The 27,507-nt window shown below is 40.5% G+C and overlaps 1 protein-coding gene across 1 annotated transcript in view; it reads left to right on the top strand.

The window, feature by feature from the left end:
• LOC137322901 (probable ribonuclease ZC3H12C) overlaps positions 1-24,347 on the top strand; it is a 63,253-nt gene extending 38,906 nt beyond the window's left edge. The window contains exons 3-6 of the mRNA XM_067986114.1: positions 14,692-14,831; positions 17,737-17,971; positions 18,113-18,219; positions 20,418-24,347. Of these exons, the coding sequence (XP_067842215.1) occupies positions 14,692-14,831; positions 17,737-17,971; positions 18,113-18,219; positions 20,418-21,799 (1,864 nt within the window). The 3' untranslated portion in view covers positions 21,800-24,347. The remainder of the gene's footprint in view (positions 1-14,691; positions 14,832-17,736; positions 17,972-18,112; positions 18,220-20,417) is intronic.
• Positions 24,348-27,507: the final 3,160 nt, after the last annotated feature.

Below are 27,507 nucleotides of genomic sequence, written 5' to 3'. Positions count from 1 at the left end.
GGAGAGATTTTCAGAGCGAATTCCAGAGCTTGAAGCCTAGACAGCTGAAGGCAAGGCCACCAATAGTGGAACGATGAAAATTGGGGATGCGCAAGAGGCCAGAATTGGAGGAACATCGAGATTTCAGAATTAAAGCTGGAGGAAGTTAGAGATAGGGAGAGGCAAGGCCATGGAGGGATATGAAAACAAGGATGAGAATTTTAAAATGGAGGCATTGCCTGTCTGGGAGTCAGTGTAGGTCAGCGAGCACAGGGGTGATGGGTGAACTGGATTTTGTGCGTGTTAGAATATGGACAGCAGAGTTTTGGATTGCACACCTACTCCAGACCACTGTCTACTTGTGAAGAGGAGGATTCATTTCATACTGAAAGTGGCCCTTACAACTTCCTGTATAATTTGAATTTTTTTTTGTAAAATTGAGAGGTTCTACTCTCTGCTTTTATTCTCATTGCCTCAATTCTTTTCAGCTGAATTTGCAATATGTTAGTGGTTACCGTGAGGAAAAGAAAAGGCAAATGGTAGTTATGAGAAAACAATGCCCTTTTCTACAGTTATGGCCAGGAGTCCCTTATGAACTGTTGTCTTCCAGTTACAAGGGTATGGGGACTGGGTGGAGAAAATTCTGGAAAGGTGTGGTTCATGTAGGAACCAATGATGTAAGAAAGAGCAGGATGGAGGTCTTGCAAAGGGAGTTTGAGGAATTGCGTATTGGACTTAAAAGCAGAACTTCAAAGGTAGTGACTAGGATTATTTCCAATGCCACGTGCATTTGGGAGAAGCAGATTAAATGCATCAAAGCATAATTTGAGAGATGGTGTAGAAGGGAAGGTTTTAGATTATTATGGCTAAGGGATGGGATCTGGGACAGGGGAGCTCTACATGGTACTGGCTCAAAAGCCCAAACTAATGCTCTCGCAGAGGGGGTAAATAGAGCAGGAAGGAAGGATAGAGTATTTGGGGAACGAGATGAAGACTTGGTATAAAGAGGGCAGAATGGTCTATAATAGTAGGACAGATAGGAAAGAGGTTATGAATGGTCAAGGAAAGAAAAATATAAGGGAAAAGAATACTGGGAGTATAAAGGGTCAGGGCTGCAGTGTTTGTGCAAAGCCTTATAAATTATCATGAAGCTAGAGACATGTTGGAATGGAGCGAGACACTTGATGCAATTTTGGAAATTTGGCTTTAGCTGGGGTGAGACTGGGAAATAAATATTCTGGCTATAAAATTTTTAGGAGAGATGAAGAGTGAAAGTGAGGAGGAGCGCCTTTACTAATTGTGTATGATTACAGTCATAGAAGAAAAGTTTTTATTGGTGATCAGATAGAGACTTGTCTAAGTTGATTTAATGAGGGATCTGTTATCATATTGAGATTACATTATAGGCTACTGAACAATGGGAAAGAAATTCAGTATGGGATTTGTAGGCAATCTAGAGAGATTGGCAGTAGTAAGAGTTGTAATTATGGGCAACTCTATCTGATCATTGCCAATAAAAACTTTTCTTCTATGGCTGTAATCATTCACAATAAAATAACATAAGTCTGAAGATAAAAGAAATAGGAGATGAGAGTAAAGGTCAGACCAAGGTAAGGAATAAGGGTAACCTAAACGGTCAAGGAACAAATACAGTTATAGAACATAAGTACAAAATGACTGTTTAAAAATAAAGTGAGGGGAACAGTTATTAAAAACAAATTAAATTGCCTCTACAGCATGGAGCACAGCATCAGAAACAAAACGGGGGAACTGAAGGCAATAATTCGTAGCGAGGAGCCAGATGTAGTAGGGATAAGAACATAAGAAATTGGAGCAGGAGTAGGCCAATCGGCCCCTCAAGCCTGCTCCGCCATTCAATAAGATCATGGCTGATCTGATCCCAACCACAAATCTAAAGAACACAAGAAGTCGGAGCAGGACCCGGCCACATAGCCCCTGGGCCCTCTCCGCCACCCACAGGGCATTGACCGATCCGAACTCAGCTTCATGTCCAATTTCCTGCCCGCTCCCCATAACCCCTAATTCCCTTTACTTCTAGGAAACTGTCTATTTCTGTTTTAAATTTATCTAATGATGTAGCTTCCACAGCTTCCTGGGGCAGCAATTTCCACAGACCTACCACCCTCTGAGTGAAGAAGTTTCTCCTCATCTCAGTTTTGAAAGAGCAGCCCCTTATTCTAAGATTATGCCCCCTCGTTCTAGTTTCACCCATCTTTGGGAACATCCTTACTGCATCCACCCGATCAAGACCCTTCACAATCTTATATGTTTCAATAAGATCGCCTCTCATTCTTCTGAACTCCAATGAGTAGAGTCCCAATCTACTCAACCTCTCCTCATATGTCCGCCCCCTCATCCCCGGGATTAACCGAGTGAACCTTCTTTGTACTGCCTCGAGAGCAAGTATGTCTTTTCTTAAGTATGGAGACCAAAACTGTATGCAGTATTCCAGGTGCGGTCTCACCAATACCTTATATAACTGCAGCAATACCTCCTTGAAATAACTGAAGCATAGCTACAAAAGGAACAGGACTGGCAGTTAAATATTGGCGGATATAACTTATTTAGAAAGCATAGGGATGGAATTGCTGTACTAATTAGAGACAACATAATGGCAATAGGAAAAAGGGACATAAGTAATAAGATAGAAACAGAATGCATATGGATTTTGACAAAGAATAAGAAGGGATCGGTCATGTTAATAAGCATATTATACAAACCACCTAATAGTGGAAGTGGAGGAAGAAATATGTAGGCAAATCTATGAAAAGAGTTTTAAAAAAAAATCAAATAATAATCATGGACGATTTCAACTACCACCAAATAAACTGGCAAGAAGAGTTAGGGAAAGGGGAACGGTGTTTTTACAGTGTGTATAGGACTCCTTTCTTGCCCAGTATGTAGGAAGCCCAACAAGAGAGGAATCACTGCTGGAATCTAGTAATGGGAAGTGAACCGGAGCAGATGAGAGATGTAAAGGTAGGGGAACATCTAGGTAATAGCATAATATAATCAGTTTTAAAATAATGATTGAGGAAGACATAAATAAGACAAAAACCATAGTAATAGACTGGAAAAAAGCATATTTTGAGGGAATGAGAATGGAACTAGGGAAGGTAAACTGGAAACACATTTTGACAGAGAGAACAGCAGTGGAAAATATTTTGTAAGGGTGATCGAGTTCAGGAGAAACATATTCCTCTAAAACAAGAACAAACTAGCCAATAATGAAACACCATGGATGAATAAAGAGAAATGGGTAAAATTGAAACTTAAAAAAAAAAAGCATATACCAAGTATAGACAATAAAGGAGAGGATGACAAAAGGGAATATAAAGAGGTTAGGAAAGAAGTCAAAAAAACAATTTGGAAAGCAAAGAGGAACTATGAAATTAAATTATTAAGGAATATAAAAAGAAATAGTAAAGTATTCTGCAGACACAAATAAGAAAAGAAAAGTCAGGCTAGGGATAGGGCCACCAAGGGATGCACAAGATAAACTTACAGATAACAACTGTGAAATGGCACAAATATTGAATAGTCACTTTGCCTCAGTATTTACCAGGCAGACTAACATGGTGGGCATGACATTAGAAGAGGAGATCAAAAAGGGCTTTAAGATAGAAACGGGGGAGATAATTGATAAACCAATCAAACAGAGAGAGGATAAAACCCCTGGTCCAGATGGATTGCATCCGTGCATATTAAAAGAAGTTAGGGAGGAGGTAGCAGAGGTACCATGATATATATATAAAAAATCATTAGAAAAGGGAATAGTGCCAGAGTACTGGTGGACAGCTAATGTTCCTATATTTAAAAAGGGAAATAGAACAAGTCCAGGGAACTGTAGACCAGATAGCTTAACATCAGTGGTGGGAAAGGTAATGGAATCTTTACTCAAAGATGTAATAGAAAAACAACTAGAAAGCAAAAACTTAATAGAGTAGTCATCACAGATTTAAGAAGGGAAAGTCATGCTTGATCAACCTTATTGAATTCTGTGAAGAAGTAACAAAGAGTCGACAAGCATAATGCAGTAGATCAGAGCATGTGGAGTCAGGGGATGGGTGGCAGAATGGATAGCAAGCTGACTACAAAACAGAAAACAGTAGGGGTTAAGGGTAGCTACTCAGGCTGATAGAAGGTGGGAAGTGGTGTTCACCGGGATCACTGCTGGAACCACTGATCACAATTTATATCAACGATTCGGACTCGGGAATCGGAAGTACAATTTCAAAATTTGCGGATGACTCAAAATTTGGGGGGGGTGTAGTTAATACAAATGAAGAACGTGTCAAAATGCAAGAGGACATTAATAAACTTGCAGAATGGGTGTGTAATTGGCAAATTAATTTCAATATCGATAAGTGTGAGGTGGCGCATTTTGGCAGGAAGGATAAGGAGGCTACGTATTGCTGGGATAATAAGAGTCTAAATGGGTTAGAGGAGCAAAGGGATCTAGGGATACAGGTACACAAATTACTAAAAGTAATGACTTGGGTTAATAAGGCCATAAAAAAGGCAAACCAAGCACAGGTTCATTTGTAGAGGGATAGAATTGAAAAGTACATAAACTATGTTAAACTTGTATAGGACTGTGGTTAGATCACACTTGGAGTTCTGAGCACAGTTCCGGTCTCCATATTATGAAAAGGATATAGTGGCATTGGAGAAGGTGCAAAAAAGATTCACAAGGATGATACCAGAACTGAGAGGATATACTTATCAGAAAAAACTAAACTGTCTGGGGCTCTTATTTAGAAAAGAGAAGGCTAAGGGGTGACCTGATAGAGGTTTTGAAGATAATGAAAGGGTTTGATAGGGTAGATGTAGAGAAAATGTTTCTACTTGCGGGGGAGCCCAAAACTAGAGGTCATCACTATAAGTTAGTCACTAATAAATCTGTGATGTGGTGATGCCGGTGATGGACTGGGGTGGACAAATGTAAGGAGTCTTACAACACCAGATTATAGTCCAACAGTTTTATTTGAAATCACAAGCTTTCGGAGCTTTCCTCCTTCGTCAGGTGATGAAGGAGGAAAGCTCCGAAAGCTTGTGATTTCAAATAAAACTGTTGGACTGTAACCTGGTGTTGTAAGACTCCTTAGACTAATAAATCTAATAGAGAATGCAGGAGAAACTTCTTTAGCCAAAAAGTGGTAAGAATGTGGAATGCACTACCACAAGGAGTAGTTGAGGCAAATAGCATAGATGCATTTAAGGGGAAGCTAGATAAGCACACAAGGGAGAAAGGAATAGAAGGCTATGCCGATAGGGGTAGTTGAAGTAGGGAGGGAGGAGGCTCGTATGGAGCATAAACCCCAGCATAGACCAGTTGAGCCGAATGGCATGTTTCTGTGCTATAGACTCAATATATCCTGAGGTAGATTGGGATATTGAGAGTTTGTGGTCAAAATGGAATAGTTTCTAAAATACATCCAGGACTATTAACTTTGTACTCCATCTGAGCACCATTAATAAAACTTAGTATGTTTCATGTACAACAAGGAAGGATGAGATACTAGATCTAATTTTGAGTAATGAAGCAGGACAGGTCAGCAATCTTAAAGTGGGAGAACAGTTGTGAAATAGTGACTAACCTAATTAGGTTCACATTGAAAATAGAGACAGAAAAGAGGAATGCAAGGCAAGTGTGTTGTATGGGAATTTAATTTCAGAGAGATGAAAGAGGAACTAGCTCTGATTAATTTAATTGGTTGGTTGGAAGAAATGGCGGATGATGGAGTTGACCAGCAGTGATGGGTATTTAAATAAGAGATAAATAAAGTGCAGGTTAAATACATTGCTACTGGGAGGAAAAGGATGGGATTCCATGGATACAGTTAGGTTTAAAAAGCGGCAAATAAAAAATAAAGGTAAGGATACATAGAATTTATAAAACACAAACAGGCCATTCAGCGCAATAAGTCCACGTCGGCATTTACCCTCCACACAAGCAAATAGTTCTGATCACATTTGCCCACCCTATTCCCATATCCCCTTTCCCTTCATTCACCTATCCAATCTAATCTTAAATGATGACTCAGTTTCTGCCTATTCCACAGCCTTGCAACTCTGTGTAAAGAACTTTCTCTTGCTCTCTGTTCAAAATCTCCAACAATTGGCATTACCATTGCCGAATCACCCATCATCAACATCCTGGGGGTCACCATTGACCAGAAACTACACTGGACCAGCCACAAAAACTGTGGCTACAAGAGTAGGTCAGAGGCTGGAGGCTGGGTATTCTGGGGTGAATGACTCACCTCCTGACTCCCCTAAGCCTTTCCACCATCTGCAAGGCACAAGTCAGGAGTGTGATGGAATACTCTCTACTTGCCTGGATGAGTGCAGCTCCAACAACACTCAAGAAGCTTGATACCATCCAGGACAAAGCAGCCCACTTGATTGGCACTCCCTCCACCACCGGTGCACCGTGACTGCAGTGTGTACCATCTACAAGATGCACTGCAGCAACTCGCCAAGGCTTCTTTGACAGTAGCTCCCAAACCCGCAATCTCTACCACCTAGAAGGACAAGGGCGGCAGGCACATGGCAACACCATCACCTGCAAGTTCCCCCTCCAAGTCATACATCATCCTGACTTGGAAATATATGGCCATTCCTTCATTGTTGCTGGGTCAAAATCCTGGAACTCCCTACCTAACAGCACTCTGGGTGAACCTTCACCACACGGACTGCAGCAGTTCAAGAAGGTGGCTCACCACCATCTTCTTGAGGGCAATTAGGGATGGGCAATAAGTGCTGGTCTTGCCAGCAATGCCCACATCCCATGAATGAATTTTTAAAAAGTTTAATGGGCCCTTTGTTCTAGATCCATCAACTACTGGACAATCTACTTCTCTCAACCCTGTCTCATCCTTTCATAATTTTAAATGCTTCTATCATATCGGCCCCTAATCTGCATCGTTCTAACAAAAAAAAAGGACCCAATTTTTGAAGTCTTTTGTATTTTGTATTTCCTCAGAGCAGACAGAATCCTAGTGAATCATCTTGTATCCACTAGGGCCTCAATATCTTTACTATTGTATGGATTTCAGTACTGCACACGGTACTCTAACTGAGGTCTAATCAGCTCACCATTACCTCTGGGCTTTTATATTCCACACCTTATGATAAAGCCTAGAATTCAACTAACATTTCTTTTTACAGCCTTATCAGCCTGTGGCACTGCCTTTAATGTCCAGTAAACTTGAACCCCAAATCCCTCAGCTGTTCCACAGCACTGAGCCTACTCCCATTCAGAGTATAATTACTGCTGTTATTTTTTTACCAAAATGCACCATCTCACACTGACATTGAATTTGATCTGCCACTTTTTAGGCTATTCCTCATCAATATCTCGTTGCAGCTTCCTTTGGTCTATTATTATTATCTGCAAACTTCAACACCACTCTCTCTAGGCCTATATTCAAATCATTGATGCACTCAGTGACCAGAAGTAGACCCCTAAATTGAACCCTGTTGGATATCACTACCTACTTCCAATCACTATAATAACTGCCATTAAATCCTGCTCTGTGCTATCCTTCCCCAAATTCCATATCCCTTAATCTTTTCTGATAATCTCCTGTGTGATATCTTGCAGAAGAAAGTTTAAATTATAGGAGAGAAGCAAAAAAGGGGAATTAGAAAGGCTGTGAAAGAAGACTGATGGTTAAAATGAAAGGAAACAACAGGGATCTATAAGCAGATAAGTAATGAGATAGTTAAAGGGGGACTACTTGTAGATGAAGGGACTCCTGGTGGAGATGCTTAATTAAGAATTTGCTTTGGTTATTAGAGGAAAATGAAAGTGAGTTTAGAGGAGTACCCGAGAAGGATGTGGAAGACCCACTATCGGAGATAAATATTGAAAAGGAAACTATAAAAAAATTAATAGGACTAAGTCACCATTGCCAGATGGTGTACAACTCTGGAAACTAGAGGTTTGGGAGGAAATAACGAGCATGAATTATAATTTTCAAAAGTCTTCTGGAAATGGGAATTGAGGGAAGACCAGCATTACGTCCCTATTCAAGAAAATTACATCCCCAGTTCAAGAAAAGAGAGAGATGAGCCCGAAATTATAGGCGAGTTAGTCTTGCATTGTTTGTGGGTAAACTTCTAAGCGGTAATTTTACCAAATCTTGTTCCTGACAGAGAGCCTCATCTGGAAGTGTGAGGCATTACCTTTTGGTAGGAAGAATAAGGGGGACACATACTGCTTGGATAATAAGAATCTAAATGGGGTAGAGGAGCAGAGGGATCTGGGGGTACAGATACACAAATCACTAAAAGTAGCAACGCAGGTTAATAGGGCCATTTTTAATAATTAAAAAAGCAAACCAAGCACTGGGGTTCATTTCTAGCGGTATAGAATTGAAAAACAGAGCAGTTATGTTGAACTTATATAGAACCTTGATTAGACCACACTTGGGGTACTGTGAACTGATCTGATCTCCATATTATAAAAAGGATATAGAGGCACTGGAGAAGGTACAAAAAAGATTTACTCTATGATACTAGAACTAAGAGGTTATACCTATCAGGAAAGATTGAGCAGGTCGGGGCTCTCTTCTCTAGAAAAGAGGATACCGAGGGGTGACTTGATAGAAGTCTTTAAGATTATGAAAGGGTTGGATAGGGTAGATGTGGAGAAGATGTTTCCACTTGAGGGGGGTGACCAGAACTAGAAGCCATAATTATAAGATAGTCACTAATAAATCCAATAGGAAATTCAAGAGAAACTTATTTTCCCAGAGAGTGGTTAGAATGTGGAACTTGCTACCACAAGGAGTAGTTGAGGCGATTAGCATAGATGCATGGACCTGTTGGGCCGAATGGCCTGTTTCTGTGCTGTGCGTTCTATGTAATTCTATGAGACACATTTTGTACAATGACTCCTCCATAATACAGGATGAAATTGGTGAATAATTAGAAAGTAATCAGTGTGAATTTGAGATTTAATTAAATTGTTGAGGAAATCACAGTAAGTAAGCAAATGTGGTGGTTTTATATATGGATTTTCAGAAAGCTTTTAAGATGCCACATAAGAGACTTATGAAAATTTAAAGCACATGATATTAAAGGTAATGTAACTGCATGGATAGCTAGGGGATAAAAAGCAAAGAGCAGGGGTAAATGGATGATTTTTGGATCAATGAGGTATTGGTTGTGGTATATCCCGGGATCTCTGCTAGGAACATTTTTTATTTTGTTTTTTAAGCACACGAGGAATTATATCAAGGTTTGATCTCACACTAGGAGGCATGGCAAGCTGTGAGGAAGATTGTAGGAGGACATATGTTGGTGGAGTGGACATGTCTGTGACAGATGCAGTTCAGCGCAAACAAATATGAAGTAGTAAATTTTGGGTAAAAGAAAAGTGGAAGAAAGTATTCCCTAAATGGTAAGAGTGGAGGAAGAGAAATCTAGGGATGCAGATACATAAAAAATTATGAAGGGGTTCAATAAGGTAGACGTAGAGAAGATGTTTCCGCTTGTGGGGGAGTCCAAAACTAAAAAAAGGTAGTCACTAATAAATCCAATAAGGAATTGAGGAGAAACTTCTTTACTCAATGGTTAGAAAGTGGAACTTGCTACCACATGGAGTAGTTGAGGTGAATAGCATAGATGCATTTAAAGCTAGATAATTACATGAGGGAGAAAGGAATAGAATCGTTACAGCATAGAAGGAGGCCATTCAGCCCATTGAGCCTGTGCCAGCTCTTTAAGAGCAATCCTGTTAGTCCCATTCCCCCGCTCTTTCCCCGTAGCCCTGCAAATGTTTTCTGTTCAAATATTTATCCAATTCCTTTTTGAAAGCCACGATTGAATCTGCATCCACCACCCTTTCAGGCAGCGCATTCCAGATCATAACTACTCGCTGCATAAAAAGGTTTTTCCTTACATCGCCTTTGGTTCTTTTGCCAATCACCGTAAATCTGTGTCCTCTGGTTCTCGAATCTTCCGCCAATGGGAACAGTTTCTCTTTATCTAAACCCGTCATGATTTTGAACACTTCTTTCAAATCTCTTCTCAACCTTCTGCTCCAAGGAGAACAACCCCAGCCTCTCCAGTCTATCAGACTGAAGCTAAAGTCCTTCATCCCTGGTACCATTCTAGTAAATCTTTTCTGCACTCTCTCTAAGGCCTTCACATCCTTCCTAAAGTGCGGTGCCCAGAATTGGACACAATACTCCAGTTGTGGCCGAACCATTGTTTTATAAAGGTTCAACATAACTTCTTTGCTTTTGTGCTCTATGCGTCCATTTATAAAGCCCAGGATCCCGTATGCTTTTTTAATGGCTTTCTCAACCTGTCCTGCCACCTTCAAAGATTTGTGCACATATACCCCCAGGTCTCTCTGTTCCTGCATCCCCTTTAGAATTGTATCATTTAGTTTATATTGCCTCTCCTTGATCTTCTTGCCAAAATGTATCACTTCGCACTTCTCTGCATTAAATTTAATCTGCCATGTGTCCGCCCATTCCACCAGCCTGTCTATGTCCTCTTGAAGTCTGTTACTATCCTCCTCACTGTTTACTACACTTTCAAGTTTTGTGTCATCTGCAAATTTTGAAATTGTGCCCTGTGCACCCAAGTCCAAGTCATTAATATATATCAAGAAAAGCAGTGGTCTTGGTACTGACCCCTGGGGAACCCCACTGTATAGCTTCCTCCAGTCTGAAAAACAATTGTTCCACTACTCTCTGTTTCCTGTCACTTAGCCAATTTCGTATCCATGCTGCCACTGCCCCTTTTATTCCATGAGCTTCAATATTGCTGACAAACCTATTATGTGGCATTTCATCAAACTCCTTTTGAAAGTCCATACACAACATTAAGCACATTGCCCTCATCAACTTTCTCTATTACCTCATCAAAAAACTTAATCAAGTTTGCCTTCAACAAATCTGTGCTGGCTTTCCTTTATTAATCCACACTTGCCCAAGTGACTATTAATTTTGTCCCGGATTATCCAAGAGCTTCCCCACCGCTGAGTTGCAGGGTTTATCCTTACACCTTTTTTTTTGAACAAGGGTGTAACATTTGCAATTCTCCAGTCCTGTATCTAAGGAGGATTGGAAGATTACGGCCAGCACCTCTGCAATTTCCACCCGTACTTCCCTCAGCAACTTACAATGCATCCCATCCGGACCGGGTGACTTAACTACTTTAAGCATAGTTAGCCTTTCTCTTTATCAATTTTCACCCCATCCAGTATCTCAACTACCTCCCCTTTTACCTTGACTTTGGCAGCATCTTCCTTGCTTAAGACAGATGCAAAGTACTCATTTAGTACCTCAGCCATGCCCTCTGCCTCCAGGCAAGATCTCCTTTTTGGGCCCTAATTGGCCCCACCCCTCCTCTTACTGCCTGTTTACTATTTATATGCCTATAGAAGACTTTTGGATTCCCTTTTATGTTAGCCACCAGTCTATTCTCATCCTCTCTCTTTGACCCTCCTATTTCCCTTTTCACTTCTCCTCTGTACTTTCTATATTTAGCCTGGTTCTCACTTGTGTTATTAACCTGACATCTGTAATACGCCCCTTTTTTCTGCTTCATCTTACTCTCCATCTCTTTCATTATCCAGGGAGCTCTGGCTTTGGTTGCCCTACCTTTCCCCCTTGTGGGAATGTACCTAGACTGTACCCAAACCATCTTCTCTTTAAAGGCTGCCCATTGTTTGATTACAGTTTTGCCTGCCAGTCTTTGATTCCAATTTACCCAGGCCAAATCTATTCTCAACCCATGAAATCGGCTCTCTTTCAATTAAGTATTTTTACTCTAGATTGCTCCTTGTCTTTTTCCATAACTAATCTAAACCTTGTGATAGAATGATCACTGTTCCCCCACTGACACATGCTCCACTTGACCCACTTCATTCCCCAGAACTAGATCCATCAATGTCTCCTTCCTTGTTGGGCTGGAAACATATTGATCAAGAAATTTCTCGTGTACACACTTCAGAAATTCCTTCCCCTCTTTGCTCTTACACTATTACTATCCCGGTCTATATTCGGATAGTTGAAGTCCCCCATTATCACTGCTCCATAGTTCTTGCACCTCGCTGTAATTTCCCTGCAAATTTGCTCTTCTATATCCTTCCCACTAGATGGCCTATAGAATACACCCAGTAGTGTAATGGCACCTCTATTGTTTCTTAACTGTAACCAAATAGATTCTGTCCTTGATCCCTCAAGGGCATCCTCTCTCTCCAGCACTTCAATATTCTTCTTAATCAATACTGCCACCCTCTTTCTCCCCCCCCCCCCCCCACCAAACTCCTTTTTTTTTCTTCCCTATTTTTCCTATGTATCCAGGAATATTTAGTACCCAGTCCTGCCCTTTTTTGAGCTAGGTCTCCATTATCGTCACTATATCATAATCCCATGTGGCTATTTGCGCCTGCAGCTCACCAACCTTATTTACCATGCTTTCGTGTGTTTACACACATGCGGTCTAAACCTATCTTCGACCTTCTCATATTGTCTCTTAGTCTGATCCCACCTAATGCTGTACTATTTTACTCTAGTGCTGTCTGTCTCTCCCAATTCTTTGTTTCTCCTTGCTAATGCTACATCCTGGTGCCCATCCCCCTGCCAAATTACCATGAGTACATTGGTCCCAGCTCTGTTGAGGTGCAACACGGCAGTCTTGAACAGTCCCTCCTGCCCCAAAAATCTGAAGCTCTCCCCCCTGCACCATGTCTCTAGCCATGCATTAACCTGCTTTATCTTCCTATTCTGCACTCACTAGTGCGTGGCACTGGGAATAATCCAGATATTACTACCTTTGAGGTCCTGCTTTTTAACTTCCTCCCTAGCTCCTTAAACTCTAGCCGCAGGACCTCATCCATTTCCTTTCCTATGTCATTGGTAGCCACACGGACGATGATTTCTGGCTGTTCCCCTTTCCCCTGCAGAATGTTCTGCACCCTCTCCATGATGTCCCCAGGGAGGCAACACACCATGCGTGATTCATGTTGACGGTTACATAAATGCCTCTCTGTCCCCCGACTACCGAATCCCCTATGACTACTGCAATTCTATACTTCTCTCTTTCCCCTCCCCTCCCCCCCCGTGCAGCCCTGAGCATGGCCCCATGGTGCCATGCTCAGGACTGCACTCCTTCGAGGTGTCGTCACACTCACTGGTATTCAATGCCGAATACCGGTTTGAGAGTGGCACACACCCAGAAGATTCCTGCATTGCCTGCCTCTTCCTACCCTTTCGGATGGCCACCCACTTGCTAACCTGAACTCTCTGGCTGCGGGGTGACCACCTCCTGGAACGTACGACCCAGGAAACCTTCAACCTCACTTATGCTCTGCAGTGACTCGAGCTGCCCCTCAAGCTCAGAAACCCTCAGCACGAGCTCGAGCAACTGGAAGCATTTCCTGCACATGTGGCCCTTCAGGACAGCAGTGGGTTTCAGCTGCCTGTCCATTCTATTTAGAAAGCATTTTTTCTAAACTCCCTTTAGGTACTCGATTACTGTTTACTTACACCGATTAACCTACCCTTTTATTCTTGGTCGCTCAGCTCTTTCTCTCTGTTCACTGTCCTTCCCCCTCTCACCAAATTCTCAAGTTCCCACTCTGTTTGCAATCCACTCCATTCGCTCTATGCTTCAGCAGATATCTTTCTACTTTATACACCTTTTGAGGACATTCCTGTATTTACTGGAATACAAGGCTATGTTGATGGGGTTAGATGAAGTAAGGTGGGAAGAGGCTCGAGTGGATATCTTTCTACTTTATACACCTGTTTCTGTGCTGTAAATTCTATGTAATCTATGTAATCGTTCAAGGTGGGAGCATGTAGAAAAATCCATTTTTATAAAGTCAAGGGATTTTGAGTTTTATGCATAGGGTCATTGACTATAAAAGGAAATAGTATTAAATTTGTGCAAGACATTGGTTAGGTCACTGATATAGTATTGTGTGTACTTATTACAGGAAGGATATTCAGGCCATGGAAAGGGTACAACTGAGATTCACTGGAATAATATCTGGAATGAGAATTATAGTTATGAAGAGATGTTCAAAGAAACTAGGCCTTTTTCCACTGGAACGGAAAGGTTAAGCGGAGAAAGTTTTCAAGATTATAAAAAGCTTTGAGAGGATAAATAGCAAGAGATTGTTTCAACCGGTTGTTGAATCAGTAACGAGGGGCATAGACTTATGATTATCATTAGAAAAACGAAGGGCGATGTTCGAAATGCTTTTACATACTGTTATTAGAACAGGCTTTACTATGGCTATTGAGACAAAGATATTAAGAAATTTGGAATAAAGGGCAGAGAAATGGGATTAGATTAGTTGGCTTGAAGAGCAAGCACTGGCACAGGTGTGATGAGTCACATGTCCAACCTCTGTGCTGTAACTTCTATGATTTTTGCTCTCTTGTTCTCCCCCCTCTCCTGACTGAACCATCAATTTTTCACTAGCTGTTTGAGTCTGTCTTCATAACTTAAAACTAAATTCCATGATAAAGCTTGTTGATTTATCTATGCTTCACTTATCTTCTCTTGCGCTCAAATGTTTGAAGATGTAATGATGCTTTTTGGCTAATTCTTTTTTTATAATTCCATCTGCAGATTTTTATTTAGAGGAGTATTAACTGGGAAGGATAATCCCATTGAATATATGGATTTAAGTTATGTTTTTATTTCTTACAGTCATGGCAACAAAGAAGTGTTCTCCTGTCGAGGGATTAAGTTAGCAGTGGACTGGTTTTTGGAAAGGGGCCATAAAGATATCACTGTGTTTGTGCCTGCCTGGAGGAAGGAACAATCGAGGCCTGATGCCCTCATCACGGGTAACCTATAGCAATTACTCAGTTGGTTTGGAATGGTACATAAATTAAACATGGTCAGTGATGTTACTGTCCATGATTTATTCATAGACTCAGTTTCATTTTTTTGACCTAAAGTTTTAAGAACCTTTTTAAATAAATGTAATTCTTTTGGTTTTTAGTATTGTAATATGAATCTTGGAAAAAGTGGATTTTTTTTTCCTCTAGATTAATTTCCAGCATTTTGTTGCTCTGTTGCAAATCTATGGAATAGAGCTCGTTAGTGATCTTCCTATAAAAGATAATGCAGCCAATCTGTGTTAAATGAGTGGTGTATCCTTTCCCATGTGAATATTGCACGTAGTAACAGGGTATAGATAATACTGCTGATTCACTTCTACAATTTTCCAGAAGATTGTAAAATAGTTTATGCTCCAAAATGCTTAGCTGTCAGTAGATTAGGGAACTCTACCAGTAAAAACTCTACCCATACAGTAGCTCTTCTATCCCAGTATAAATGGGGTTAATTGGATTCCAAATTGTTTTTCAGACATCTTCTAAATTACGATTATCAATCACTAGGTTTATATAAGCTTTCAGTTGCTTGTAGTGATATTTGATGCATATAAGTTAACACTTCAGTATATCAAAGGAAAACATCGAGGCTTTTAAATTTTAGTTTATGCCATCTGCTTAGAGATAATGAGATTTGATCTTGAGTCTTGGCTTTAGATGTTTAAATCTGACTTGAGTGCATAGCACTGGATTCTCAGATGATATCCATACCTTTCTACTCAATATCTGCTCTGAACGTAGTCAACTATTTTTAATATTTTAGACCCATCGCCCCAAGTACTTTTTCTAATTGCCTCTGCTACATTTTTGTGCTTCCTTCTGAACCTAAGTATGTTCGTCTTTCTGTTTTTAAAGACAATTATTTTCTGAGTCTTTTTAACTTCAGAGCACACAACAAATCCTCTGGATATAACTGCCTGTAGCAATGCCCTCTCATCATTTTTCTCTTTTCATGTCCTTGCTCCTGCCAAAACTGATGCTTAAAGCTGCTTGGAGAGATGGGCAGCAATCAAGTCAGCCTGTTATCTCGTTCAGAACAATTCTTTGGATTCAAGAACTGTAAATTCACCTGCTCCCAACGTCCTTTAACTCTGATTTGGAATGTTTGGGAATAATTTAGCCTTGATTGATCATAGCACACAGTAAGGATGGAAATTGCAGAGGCTCTGGCCACAATCTTCCAACCCTCCTTCGATATGGGGACGATGCCAGGGGACCAGAGGATTCCAAATATTACACCCCTGTTCAAAAAAATGGGAGAGGGATAAACCCGCAATTACAGGCCTATCAAACTATCATCGGTGGTGGGGAAAATTTTAGAGACAATAATCTGGGACAAAATTAATTGGTACTTCGAAAGTATAGGCTAATAAATGAAAGTCAGCACGGATTAGTGTTTGACAAACTTGATTGAAGTAACAGAGAGGGTTGATGAGGGTAGTGCAGTTTATGTGTATATGGACTTTCAAAGGGCATTTGATAAAGTACCACATAATAGACTTGTAAACAAAATTAAAGCCAATGGGATTAAATGGATGGGCAGCATGGATACAAAATTGGCTAAGGGACAGAAAGCAGAGAGTAGTGGTGAATGGTTGTTTTTCAGACTGGAGGGATGTATACAGTGGTGTTCCCCAGGGGTCAGTATTAGGCCCACTGCTCTTTTTTTTTATTCGTTCATGGGATGTGGGTGTCGCTGGCAAGGCCAGCATTTATTGCCCATCCCTAATTGCCCTTGAGAAGGTGATGGTGAGCCGCCTTCTTGAACCGCTGCAGTCCGCGTGGTGAAGGTTCTCCCACAGTACTGTTAGGTAGGGAGTTCCAGGATTTTGACCCAGTGACGACGAAGGAACGGCGCTATATTTCCAAGTCTGGATGGTGTGTGACTTGGACAGCAAAGTGCAGGTGGTGTTGTTCCCATATGCCTGCTGCCCTTGTCCTTCTAGGTGGTAGAGATTGTGGGTTTGGGAGGTGCTGTCGAAGAAGCCTTGGCGAGTTGCTGCAGTGCATCCTGTAGATGGTACATAGTGCGCCGGTGGTGAAGGGAGTGAATGTTTGGGGTGGTGGATGGAGTGCCAATCAAGCGGGCTGCTTTGTCCTGGATGGTGTCGAGCTTCTTGTGTTGTTGGAGCTGCACTCATCCAGGCAAGTGGAGAGTATTCTATCACACTCCTGACTTGTGTCTTGTAAATGGTGGAAAAGCTTTGGGGAGTCAGGAGGTGAGTCACTCACCGCAGAATACCCAGCCTCTGACCTGCTCTTGTAGCCACAGTATTTGTGGCTTGTCCAGTTAAGTTTCTGGTCAGTGGTGACCCCCCAGGATGTTGATGGTGGGGGATTTGGCGATGGATGGTAATGCCGTTGAATGTCATGGGGAGGTGGTTAGATTCTCTCTTGTTGGAGATGGTCATTGCCTGGCACTTGTCTGGCGAGAATGTTACTTGCCACTTATGAGCCCAAGCCTGGATGTTGTCCAGGTCTTGCTGCATGCGGGCCCGGACTGCTTCATTATCTGAGGGGTTGCGAATGGAACTGAACATTATGCAATCATCAGCGAACGTCCCCATTTCTGACCTTATGATGGAGGGAAGGTCTTTGATGAAGCAGCTGAAGATGATTGGGCCTAGGACACTGCCCTGAGGAACTCCTGCAGCAATGTCCTGGGGCTGAGATGATTGGCCTCCAACAACCACTACCATCTTCCTTTGTGCATGTTTGGACCAAGGCTGTAATGAGATCTGGAGCTGAGTGGTCCTGGCGGAACCCAAACTGAGCCTTGAAGCTAGAAATTTTATTTCAGAAATCCAGAAAGTGGTTAGCAACGACTAAATGTAAAACAATTTTATTTTCACAGATCAAGAAATCCTGCGCAGGTTGGAAAAGGATAAAATCCTAGTTTTCACACCATCCCGTCGAGTGCAAGGGCGAAGAGTGGTTTGCTATGACGATCGCTTCATAGTGAAGTTGGCTTACGAGTCAGATGGTATCATTGTATCAAATGATAACTACAGGGATTTGCAGAATGAAAAGCCTGAATGGAAAAAGTTCATAGATGAGAGATTACTTATGTATTCTTTTGTTAATGACAAGTGAGTATTCAGATTTTGCTTAACTGTTTGAGTCAAATTCAATCTAAAAGTTCTTATATTAGCAGACATCCAAAACGTTGTCATTAAGTGACTGGTATTAATGTAATGTTGCTGGTTATTTATGTACTTTGTTAAATTCAGGTTTATGCCACCTGATGACCCTCTGGGTCGCCATGGGCCTAGCTTGGATAACTTTCTGAGGAAGCGACCTGTTGTACCAGAACATAAGAAGCAGCCGTGTCCATATGGTAAATTAATTTTGATATATATAAACCCTGTTTATACTACTCCCCTGAATTTCAGCTGCACTAAAACGTGTGAGTAGTATTCTCCAAAGTAGAGAGGTGGCACCCCTTCACAGTACAAACTCAACAGGGTAGTTGTGATAGTTTCTTGTGTGTATTCTTTGTAGTTTAGCTACTGCTTTAAGACTTGCTAGCATGTTACAAGCTAAAAGTACACTTTGCTGTGATGAGTCGTGGCTGTAAGGAAGACTGTAAGCTTTGTTACATGAGGTGTAAGAACTGCTACTAATTTATACTAGTGCAGTTGGCCTAGTATAAATTGCACATAATCACCAATACCCCTTTTTTTTTATTCGTTCATGGGATGTGGGCGTCGCTGGCAAGGCCAGCATTTATTGCCCATCCCTAACTGCCCTTGAGAAGATGGTGGTGAGCTGCCTTCTTGAACTGCTGAAGTCCGTGTGGTGAAGGTTCTCCCACAGTGCTGTTAGGTAGGGAGTTCCAGGATTTTGACTCAGCGACGATGAAGGAACGGCGATATAGTTCCAAGTCGGGATGGTGTGTGAATTGGAGGGGAACGTGCAGGTGGTGGTGTTCCCATGTGCCTGCTGCCCTTGTCCTTCTAGGTGGTAGAGGTTGTGGGTTTGGGAGGTGCTGTCGAAGAAGCCTTGGCGAGTTGCTGCAGTGCATCCTGTGAACGGTACACACTGCAGCCACTGAGCGCCGGTGGTGGAGGGAGTGAATGTTTATGGTGGTGGATGGGGTGCCAATCAAGTGGGCTGCTTTGTCCTGGATGGTGTCGAGCTTCTTGAGTGTTGTTGGAGCTGCACTCATCCAGGCAAGTGGAGAGTATTCCATCACATGCCTAACTTGTGCCTTGTAGATGGTGGAAAAGCTTTGGGGAGTCAGGAGGTGAGTCACTCACCGCAGAATACCCAGCCTCTGACCTGCTCTTGTAGCCACAGTATTTATGTGGCTGGTCAATGGTGACCCCCAGGATGTTGATGGCGGGGGATTCGGCGATGGTAATGCCGTTGAATGTCAAGGGAAGGTGGTTGGATTCTCTCTTGTTGGAGATGGTCATTGCCCGGCACTTGTCTGGCGCGAATGTTACTTGCCACATATCAGCCGAAGCCTGGATGTTGTCCAGGTCTTGCTGCATGCGGGCACGGACTGCTTTGTTATTTGAGGGGTTGCGAATGGAACTGAACACTGCAATCATCAGCGAACATCCCCATTTCTGACCTTGCGATGGAAGGGCGGTCATTGATGAAGCAGCTGAAGATGGTTGGGCCTAGGACACTGCCCTGAGGCACGTGAGATATTTATCAGTTCAATCTTATATTTCAGATGGGTGTGAAGGTACCATATGGTAGCATGCACCCATTCTATCCATAACATTTTACTTGGCCCACCAGCCAAAAAAAAATCGCAGCCAAACCTGAGCTTGGGTAACTGGACAGTGACCGGAAATGGAAATCCAAGCCACCCTCTCTCCTGACATGCTACCTTTAGGGATGCTGATGCCAGTTGTAGCACCCCACTACTTCCCAGACAGAGATTAGCTGACTCAGCACTCAGTGCGTAGTTTTTGCTGAAAATCAGGAGAAGCAGTATTTTGATCAATGTAGAGAAATAACTTGAATGTACACTAGACACCAAATTTTCTAGTACTGAACTGCAGAATATTTTAAATTTGCAGTAATGATGGCTGTTAAATCTCTGTGTATGTGTCCTTCTACATTCATGGCATAGAACACATTGGTAGTTAGGGTCTGCACTGATGGATGTTGTCACAAAATGGACAAAACCAAAATAAGACTGCCTAGTAAAATTGAAGCAGTGCAGAGGAGTGATTAACCAGGCGTTAATCTATTCCTCAGTCAAATGACTAATACAAACTGAAGCTTCACTGTCACAGTTCATGTTGTCACATGAATCATTCAATTTTACATTATTTCTTGTATTTGCTGGCCTTCCTCCAGTATATATTATTGTAATGGATTAACCATCAAGTACTTCCAATTTTTCTTTGGTTGTACCCCTAACTAGTGTTTTTTACATTTCCATTTATGCGATTGTGGTATTCTGTAATATGTTAAATAATAGAATAGCTATTTTTTTTAAACCTTGTCTGGAATGACTAAGCTGCATGTTTGTTCACAGTAGTCATTTAAAACTCACTTTTGTGTTTTCAACAGGAAAAAAGTGCACTTATGGCCATAAATGTAAGTACTACCATCCAGAACGAGGTACACAACCTCAGCGTTCTGTTGCTGATGAACTCCGTGCTAGTGCAAAGAATTCGATAATGAAAACCACTAATGAAGGAGGCTTGGTGAAGAGCAACAGCGTTCCTTCTAATACCAAAACTGAGGGTATGTTTGATGTGAAACGTACAGCTCCTAAAAGACAGTCTGACCCAAGTATACGAGCCCCTCTTTATAATGAGGTTGAAGAGAAACTTAGCAATAAAACCAGATTGGAAACTAGGTCTGTGCCCTCTCTTGTTGGTGCATCAAATCCTTCAGCTGCAAAAGTCCAAGGTGGTGCAGTATTAGGTTCTGGAATGCACTTTTTGACACAAGAACAAGGTGTGCCAGCACAGTACCCACCAATTCTGGTGACCAATAGCCATGGAACACATGTGTCCTATAACAACCAGCACCCAAAATGTGACTCTCCTGTTGATGGAGGATATTATTCCATGATGAATGCATATCATAACCTTGGTTTATCTGGTACACACAGTCCTGACCAGTTTTCTGTAGATAAAGAATACAGACTAAACAATGTAGGTTCTGATTGTAGCAGTGAAGGTAGTATCAGCTGTGGTAGCAGTGATTCATGTGTTGGGTATAATGAACGAGCCTATCCAAGTTCTCCAGATACAGTGCTTGAGGAAAACCTTAAATGTCACCAGTTTCATAATCGACATCAGCCCTTTCTTCATGGTTATCATGATACTCTAACAAGAGTACAAAGTTACAGTCAAGAAGAGCAAAAGCCATCGCACAAAACTTCAGTCCCTTGCATGGCTTCACATTTGCAGCACCCAGTAATTGGAGCTCGCTCCAGTTGTCCTGGTGAATATCGCCCTGTACCTCAGAATGTCCAGCATCCACAGAACTTGCATATGGGAAGAGCACTAGGAACTACAAGGATAGAAAGCTTTTCAGACTCACGTTTGTATGAAAACCTACCAATGAGACAAAGAAAACCGTATATAGGTCAGGAAACATTTGCCAGCTGGAACAGGCTTGGCTATGGCATGGATGCTTATGGTTATGCACAAGGATATTCATTACCTAACAATCCCGCTCAGCCATGTTATGATCAATTTACATTCCAAAGCCTACCTGAAAAAAGGGAGCAGACCTGGAGGATGCCATGGAGCGGGCTACCTCCTGAGCCTCCAAATCCACAAAGGTTTCAGGATGCACGTGACAAGATCTTCATCAATTTGTGCAACATATTTCCAGCTGACCTTGTGCGGATGGTAATGAAAAGGAATCCTCACCTGATCGATGCCCAACAACTTGCTGCAGCTATTCTAGCAGAAAAGTCAAAACTGGGTTATTGAATTGAAATGCATCATCTTGGTGTTTTTATTTCTCAGGCCCACATGCTGAGGTAGCTCGCATTTGTGAGATTCTTCAAAACAGGGAGGTAAAATAGAGTAGCGTGTAAAGAAGTACCCTCTACAAAGAGGAATTTTTTTTTAGTGTTCCCGTCAGTACCTTTTAGAATGATAGTGTTATTTAAAGCTGCAGTTTACTATAGGAAACATAAAATATGTATGTTAAAGCACCTTTTTAAAATTCAGTTACTAGTGATGTCATTTACTGTCTCCATAATACATTGCAGCTTTAACCTGGAGATATTGGTAGGAAGTCTGATGTTTTTATCAAAACAATACATTTAGTGGCTTATGGCACTTTTCCTTCAACGTTTTGAGAAAGTATTGGTAGATTTCTGCATTACCACTAATTGAATAGTATGGTCAAAATGTCATCTGACCATCAAAAAATGGCTATTAATAGCTGAGCAGAAATACCAACCAGTTATTATTGTGTGAGGATGTATATAGCACTGTACTAAGTTTTGAGGTTGCAATAAAAAGCAACCTTTTTTAAATTAATTTAGTTTAAACATTTTAAAATATATTGTATACTGATTTTTATTAATGCACTCAGGCTGTGGTATTATGAGAAGGCCTGGTTTATCTTGCCACAATTTTTTTTAAAGTAGAAACGAACAGAATGTCTGTTTAGTTTCAGTAAGTGTTATTTCTGGTATTTTTAATGGGTTTTGCCAGCTGCAGTGTCATATTCATTCTACAAGGAGTTTTTTTGATATCCATTCTGTTTAACTGTTGAGTGCATTGCAGCTTCAAGCAAAGTCCTAAATGGCCAGAAATGACCTTTCATTGTTGATACAAATTGTATCTTTTTAAAGAAAAATCTACAATACAGTTTTGAATTTATATTTAGTAATACCGTAAATACACAGACTTGTGTAAATGTGATTAGGGACCATTTGGGCAACATTTTACCAGATCCTTGAAATTAACCATCAATTTGCAGAATTTTTGCATTATTTCTTTTCACTGGTTGGCAAACATCCAAGTTTGGACAAAATGCCTACAGGTCAGCAAAATCCTATATTTGGGTGGATCTCTTTGTAGAGTCAGTTAAAGGGTCTGTTCAGTGCTGTGTTTTTATATAAATATATATCTAAAGTGTGACCAGCAATTGTAATGTTAACAAAGTTTAATAATTTCATATTTCTTTTCGCTGTTTCTTCATAATCCTGTAGTTACAGGTTTGAGTTTTAGCACTGACTGACAAATCCACCAGCTGAACTTGTAATGAGTCTCATCTCTTCATGGCCAGGCTGCGAGGTGGGATGTTATCCTGTGGAGGATAGTTAATCCAAGTAATTTTTAACTGTAGGTATAGTTGCTGTCATTGTTATCCTCTGCAACAAGTGGATTTCCTGCCAGCTAAAGATGTAGATGGGAACTGTGGAGAATAACCAAAAATTCAACCATGTTTTCAACTGAAGGTGATAGGGTGAGCATCAATTTTATATAATAAAGAAAAAGAATAGTAAGCAAAAATACTGAAGGAAAATAAAATTGAAAATTACAACCTAATCAATCAAAACTCTGCCATGATATTGGTACTTGTTTAATGGTGAGTTTCATTTTCCAAAAATATGAACACTTTTTTCCATCCATTTTTTTTTCTCCTTGAAAGTCACTCAGTGCCATACAGTTCCAAACTCCAGGTTTCACGGCACGTTTTTTAGACTTGTCAATGCTGTTCGATTTTATTGGATAGCTGACCAGAACTAGACTATGTCCATCTTTTTTTTTACCTTCACCCCTCCTACTCCTAAGATAGAACATATAGATCCCATGCAGCATACCATCTTGTAGCCTGATCAAAAGTAGATGAAACTTGCATATTTGAATGGATATTTCCATGTATTGCATGTATGTATCATAACTTAAGCTGAGCAGAAAAATTACCAAATTTCAGGGAACATGGTAAAATGGTTCCTAAAACCATGTCCAAACACACCTAATAGGCAAACCTTTTCACTACTTGTGTGGCACTATGTGTCACACTAAGTAGACTTTGGGTATGAATGCTTTTTTAACAGGGCATTGTGCTTATAGCCATAACTGATACTCTGAACCATGTTCAGCACATATCCATAACAAATTGTTGTATACAATAATAGTAATCATTCGTGTTCTCTTCCTCATCTACAGTACAAAGCTGTTGATTTTTGAATTGCACACATTCTACAGTACCATTATAAAGCTCCCAGTTTATAATGGTACTATAAAATCTAGTATGGCTGTTGAAAAGTTTATAAGTTTTCATATGTTTCGGGTCAATATTAGAATTTTGAAATGATATTCGTGAATAATTTACTCTCTTTTTTCCTCTTTCTCCCCACTCAGGTGCCATATCTTCTGGTGCCAAATGATTAATTTATCAGATTGTTTTCAGATGCAACAGTAGTATTTAATTGTATGGTTTTATATTCTACAATTTCAGAGATATATTCATCAATATTTTGAAACTTAAAAACTAATGGTTACGTTTATAATAAAAACAAACCAAAAATATGAACAGAATATTTTCAAACATATTTGTGATCTCTGCTTTCTAAAATTAAGTGTATTGGGGGTTGTTGAAGAGCTTCTTCAATGTAATGTAGCTGACATTAATACACATGACTGTTGGCAGAAACAGCTAAAATCATTTTATTATAATGACTTTCAAGCAAAGCCAGTATTGTAGTCCAGCTCTAACTCTGCAGTAATCTAGAAGATCTGGTCATGGTAAATTATAGTTTTGATCTGCTTGTGTGAATATATAGTCACACTAATTCAAATCACTTTATGGTTACCTCAAGATATTTTATTGTGAGGTTAATTATTCCATGGAATTTTAAATTTTGAGTCAGCATTCTTTTTCTTTTACATTACATGTCAAAGTATTATGCATAATTGCTTATGACATTAGGTTTCTAAGATAATAAGATTTTCCTGCTCTAATTGTTAAAACCATATGCATGTTCTTATTGCTTGTAAGCAGGAACAGGAAATCCACATCAAACCTGCAAGACTGCTTGTTGGTGATTGGTAAAATGCATGTGACAATTTAATGTACCTAAAGCTACCAAAATTAACATCTTGTTCACTTTGCTACTTTATGATTACTCACTGTGTCAACACTTTAGGGGGGTGGGGGGGGGGTTGAGGTGTGCATATTAAAATTCCTAATATTAATTATTTTGAAATATTTTCCATGGCACTTGCACTGGTGGTATCTTACAAGTATATTTGTAACTTGTAGTAATAATAACTACATCTGTGTATACATTTTGAATGGCATAGTAGTAAGATTATTGCACAATTTGGGTAAAATGGGAATAGATTAAAATAGTCATAGTAGTAGTCTTTATCAGCCACAACTCATACTTTCTGATGTGTGGTAAATTGATTGTCAGTCTAACTTTTAAAAAAAATTGGGTTATATTGAAAATCTAAGGTGGTTCATGCAATATTAATGAAATAAGTCTAAATTTGTAAACACTTGCATGTTTTATCTTAATTGTTTAACTATTGCTAAATGATTGCAGTTATTTATATAATGTGTAAATGCTGGCATATTTATTAATATTCTTGCCCGTCAAACATCTGCTTTGAACATTTGTCACTGGACTGTAATCATGTAGGATTGGGCCAAAAGCATGTGAATTGTCATTTTATGGGCGGTGTCAAAACTTTGGCTGTAGCTATCACCTGATGGAAATTTTCTTTATTTTTGTCCTAAGTTATTGTGATATCCTGATCAAGCCTTGTGTGTATTATACTGCATCAGTTTTCAAATATCTAAAAAGTAGCATTTATTTTCATTTATTTTGATGGGTGAACTTGTGAGCATGGCATAAAGAGAAACTTTGTTTAAAGGAATAGTTTTCTTCTACTTCAGAAAGTTATAGGTAAATTTCTAGGAATCAAAAAAATGCCAGTTTTATTAGTGCCTTAATTTGTGTAACATTTTTGAAATCTTCCACAAGCTTAATCCCAAGGGGATTCCACTATTAACTTGCCTTTTTCTTCCATAGTCTTTGCTACAATCACTCCTTGCTCTGAGCATGTCTCTTAACTGTTTGAATTGCTATAGATTCTTCCATTTTCTGCCACATTTCTCCACAAATGAGGGATAATTTTATGACTTCGCACTGCTGGTAAGAAATCTCGTATCAAAATTTCAGCTGTGCGCTGTGCATTATTTTCCAACTATTGGAATTAATTTTCCAACCATTATGAACAGTGCACACCCAAATTTCCAACATCTATTGCCAGTGGGTGAGGCTTCCTGCCAGTAGCTCAAAGTTGGAAAATTATCTGTATAGGATTATTCCCTATTCTGCTGCACATAAGACCTGTGCCACGGTTATTATTTCTCCCATTGTCTGCAGCAATCTTGCACCAAACTGACACCAGATAAAATAAGAGTACTACATGCCCAGGCTTTTTTTTGCTGATTATTCAACATCCCTTTTACCCCACCCTCTACCCCATTCCCTAAAATATGAGGTGCTTTTTTTGGAAATTCAGTGACCTCCTATTTACACAATACCTACATAGTCTTCAGCCATCAGTATCTATCTGAATTCTATTTCAGTTGACTGGTGCTCCATTATAGCCAGCGCCTGGGTTCAAGGTTGAATATGCTAGATTGTTCCCACTGATTGATACGTATGCAACAGCAGAAGGCATGCAACAATGAGATCTGAAGCTGCCACCAGGCTTCGTAGAAGGGCTTGATGCAAGATCCTCATGATACAAGGACGGCCAAGTTCTATTTACCCTGAAGCAAAGAGATTTTCAGGTTTTGCAAGTGTTACGATAGCTCTAAGTCAGACAAGGAGTTACCAGAAGGCAACAATTGCACAAGAGAGCAGTCGGTGAAAGATGCAGCACCTGTATAATCTGTGCATCAGCAGAAAAGGTGGCTGGATCTTCTAGGTCGCAAAGTAACTCCTTAGCATTAGTCATAAATCTGCTCAATATTCAGATACTGAAGTACTGCAGTTAGCCAGATGTTATGCCGTGGCAGTGTACTAGGGCTATTGATGAGAACATCCAAATGGTCACCTCTGGATCAGCTTGGATTTAATCCTACTTAATACCAATATCAAAGCTCAATGGGAAGCATTGAATCTGATTGACTTCTCAAATCCAAGATTAAATTTTGCAACAGAAGAATCTACTATGGGGTGGGGGGAGGGAATTTGTGAAGACATTCCTTGGGTTCATGTCATTGGCTATTGCTACCATTTCTGAGCAATTGGCTGGATCTGTTGTATTAACCACAAGCACATACAGAAGTGACAGGCAGGAAAAGACCAACTGGTTCATCAAGCCTGCATGATGGCTGGAGCATCATGAGTAAACACTTCTTTCCTTCCCCCCCCCCCCCCCCCCACACCTCTCCTGCAGCCATGTAATCTCCTGGGCGGAGCAAAAAAAAAGGGAAAAGGTACTCCCGAAAATTCCTCTCTAACCCCCTCAGATGGTCGAAACCAGTTCAGGAGATCAGTGTAATTACTTCATTATCAGCCTTGATGTTGGAAGCTAGTGGTTCACCATCAATGCTTGGGCTGAGTTCAAATGAAACTTCCACTTTGCCTGGTACCAGTCATTTACAATCCTGGGATCTACCAGTCTGAAAATGAGAAGAATGAAGAAGGGAAGAG

Source organism: Heptranchias perlo, chromosome 6, assembly GCF_035084215.1.
Source record: "Heptranchias perlo isolate sHepPer1 chromosome 6, sHepPer1.hap1, whole genome shotgun sequence".
Lineage (NCBI taxonomy): Eukaryota > Metazoa > Chordata > Chondrichthyes > Hexanchiformes > Hexanchidae > Heptranchias > Heptranchias perlo.
The sequence above is the reverse complement of the archived record's forward strand: the minus strand, read 5'-3'. Positions and strand labels throughout refer to the sequence as shown.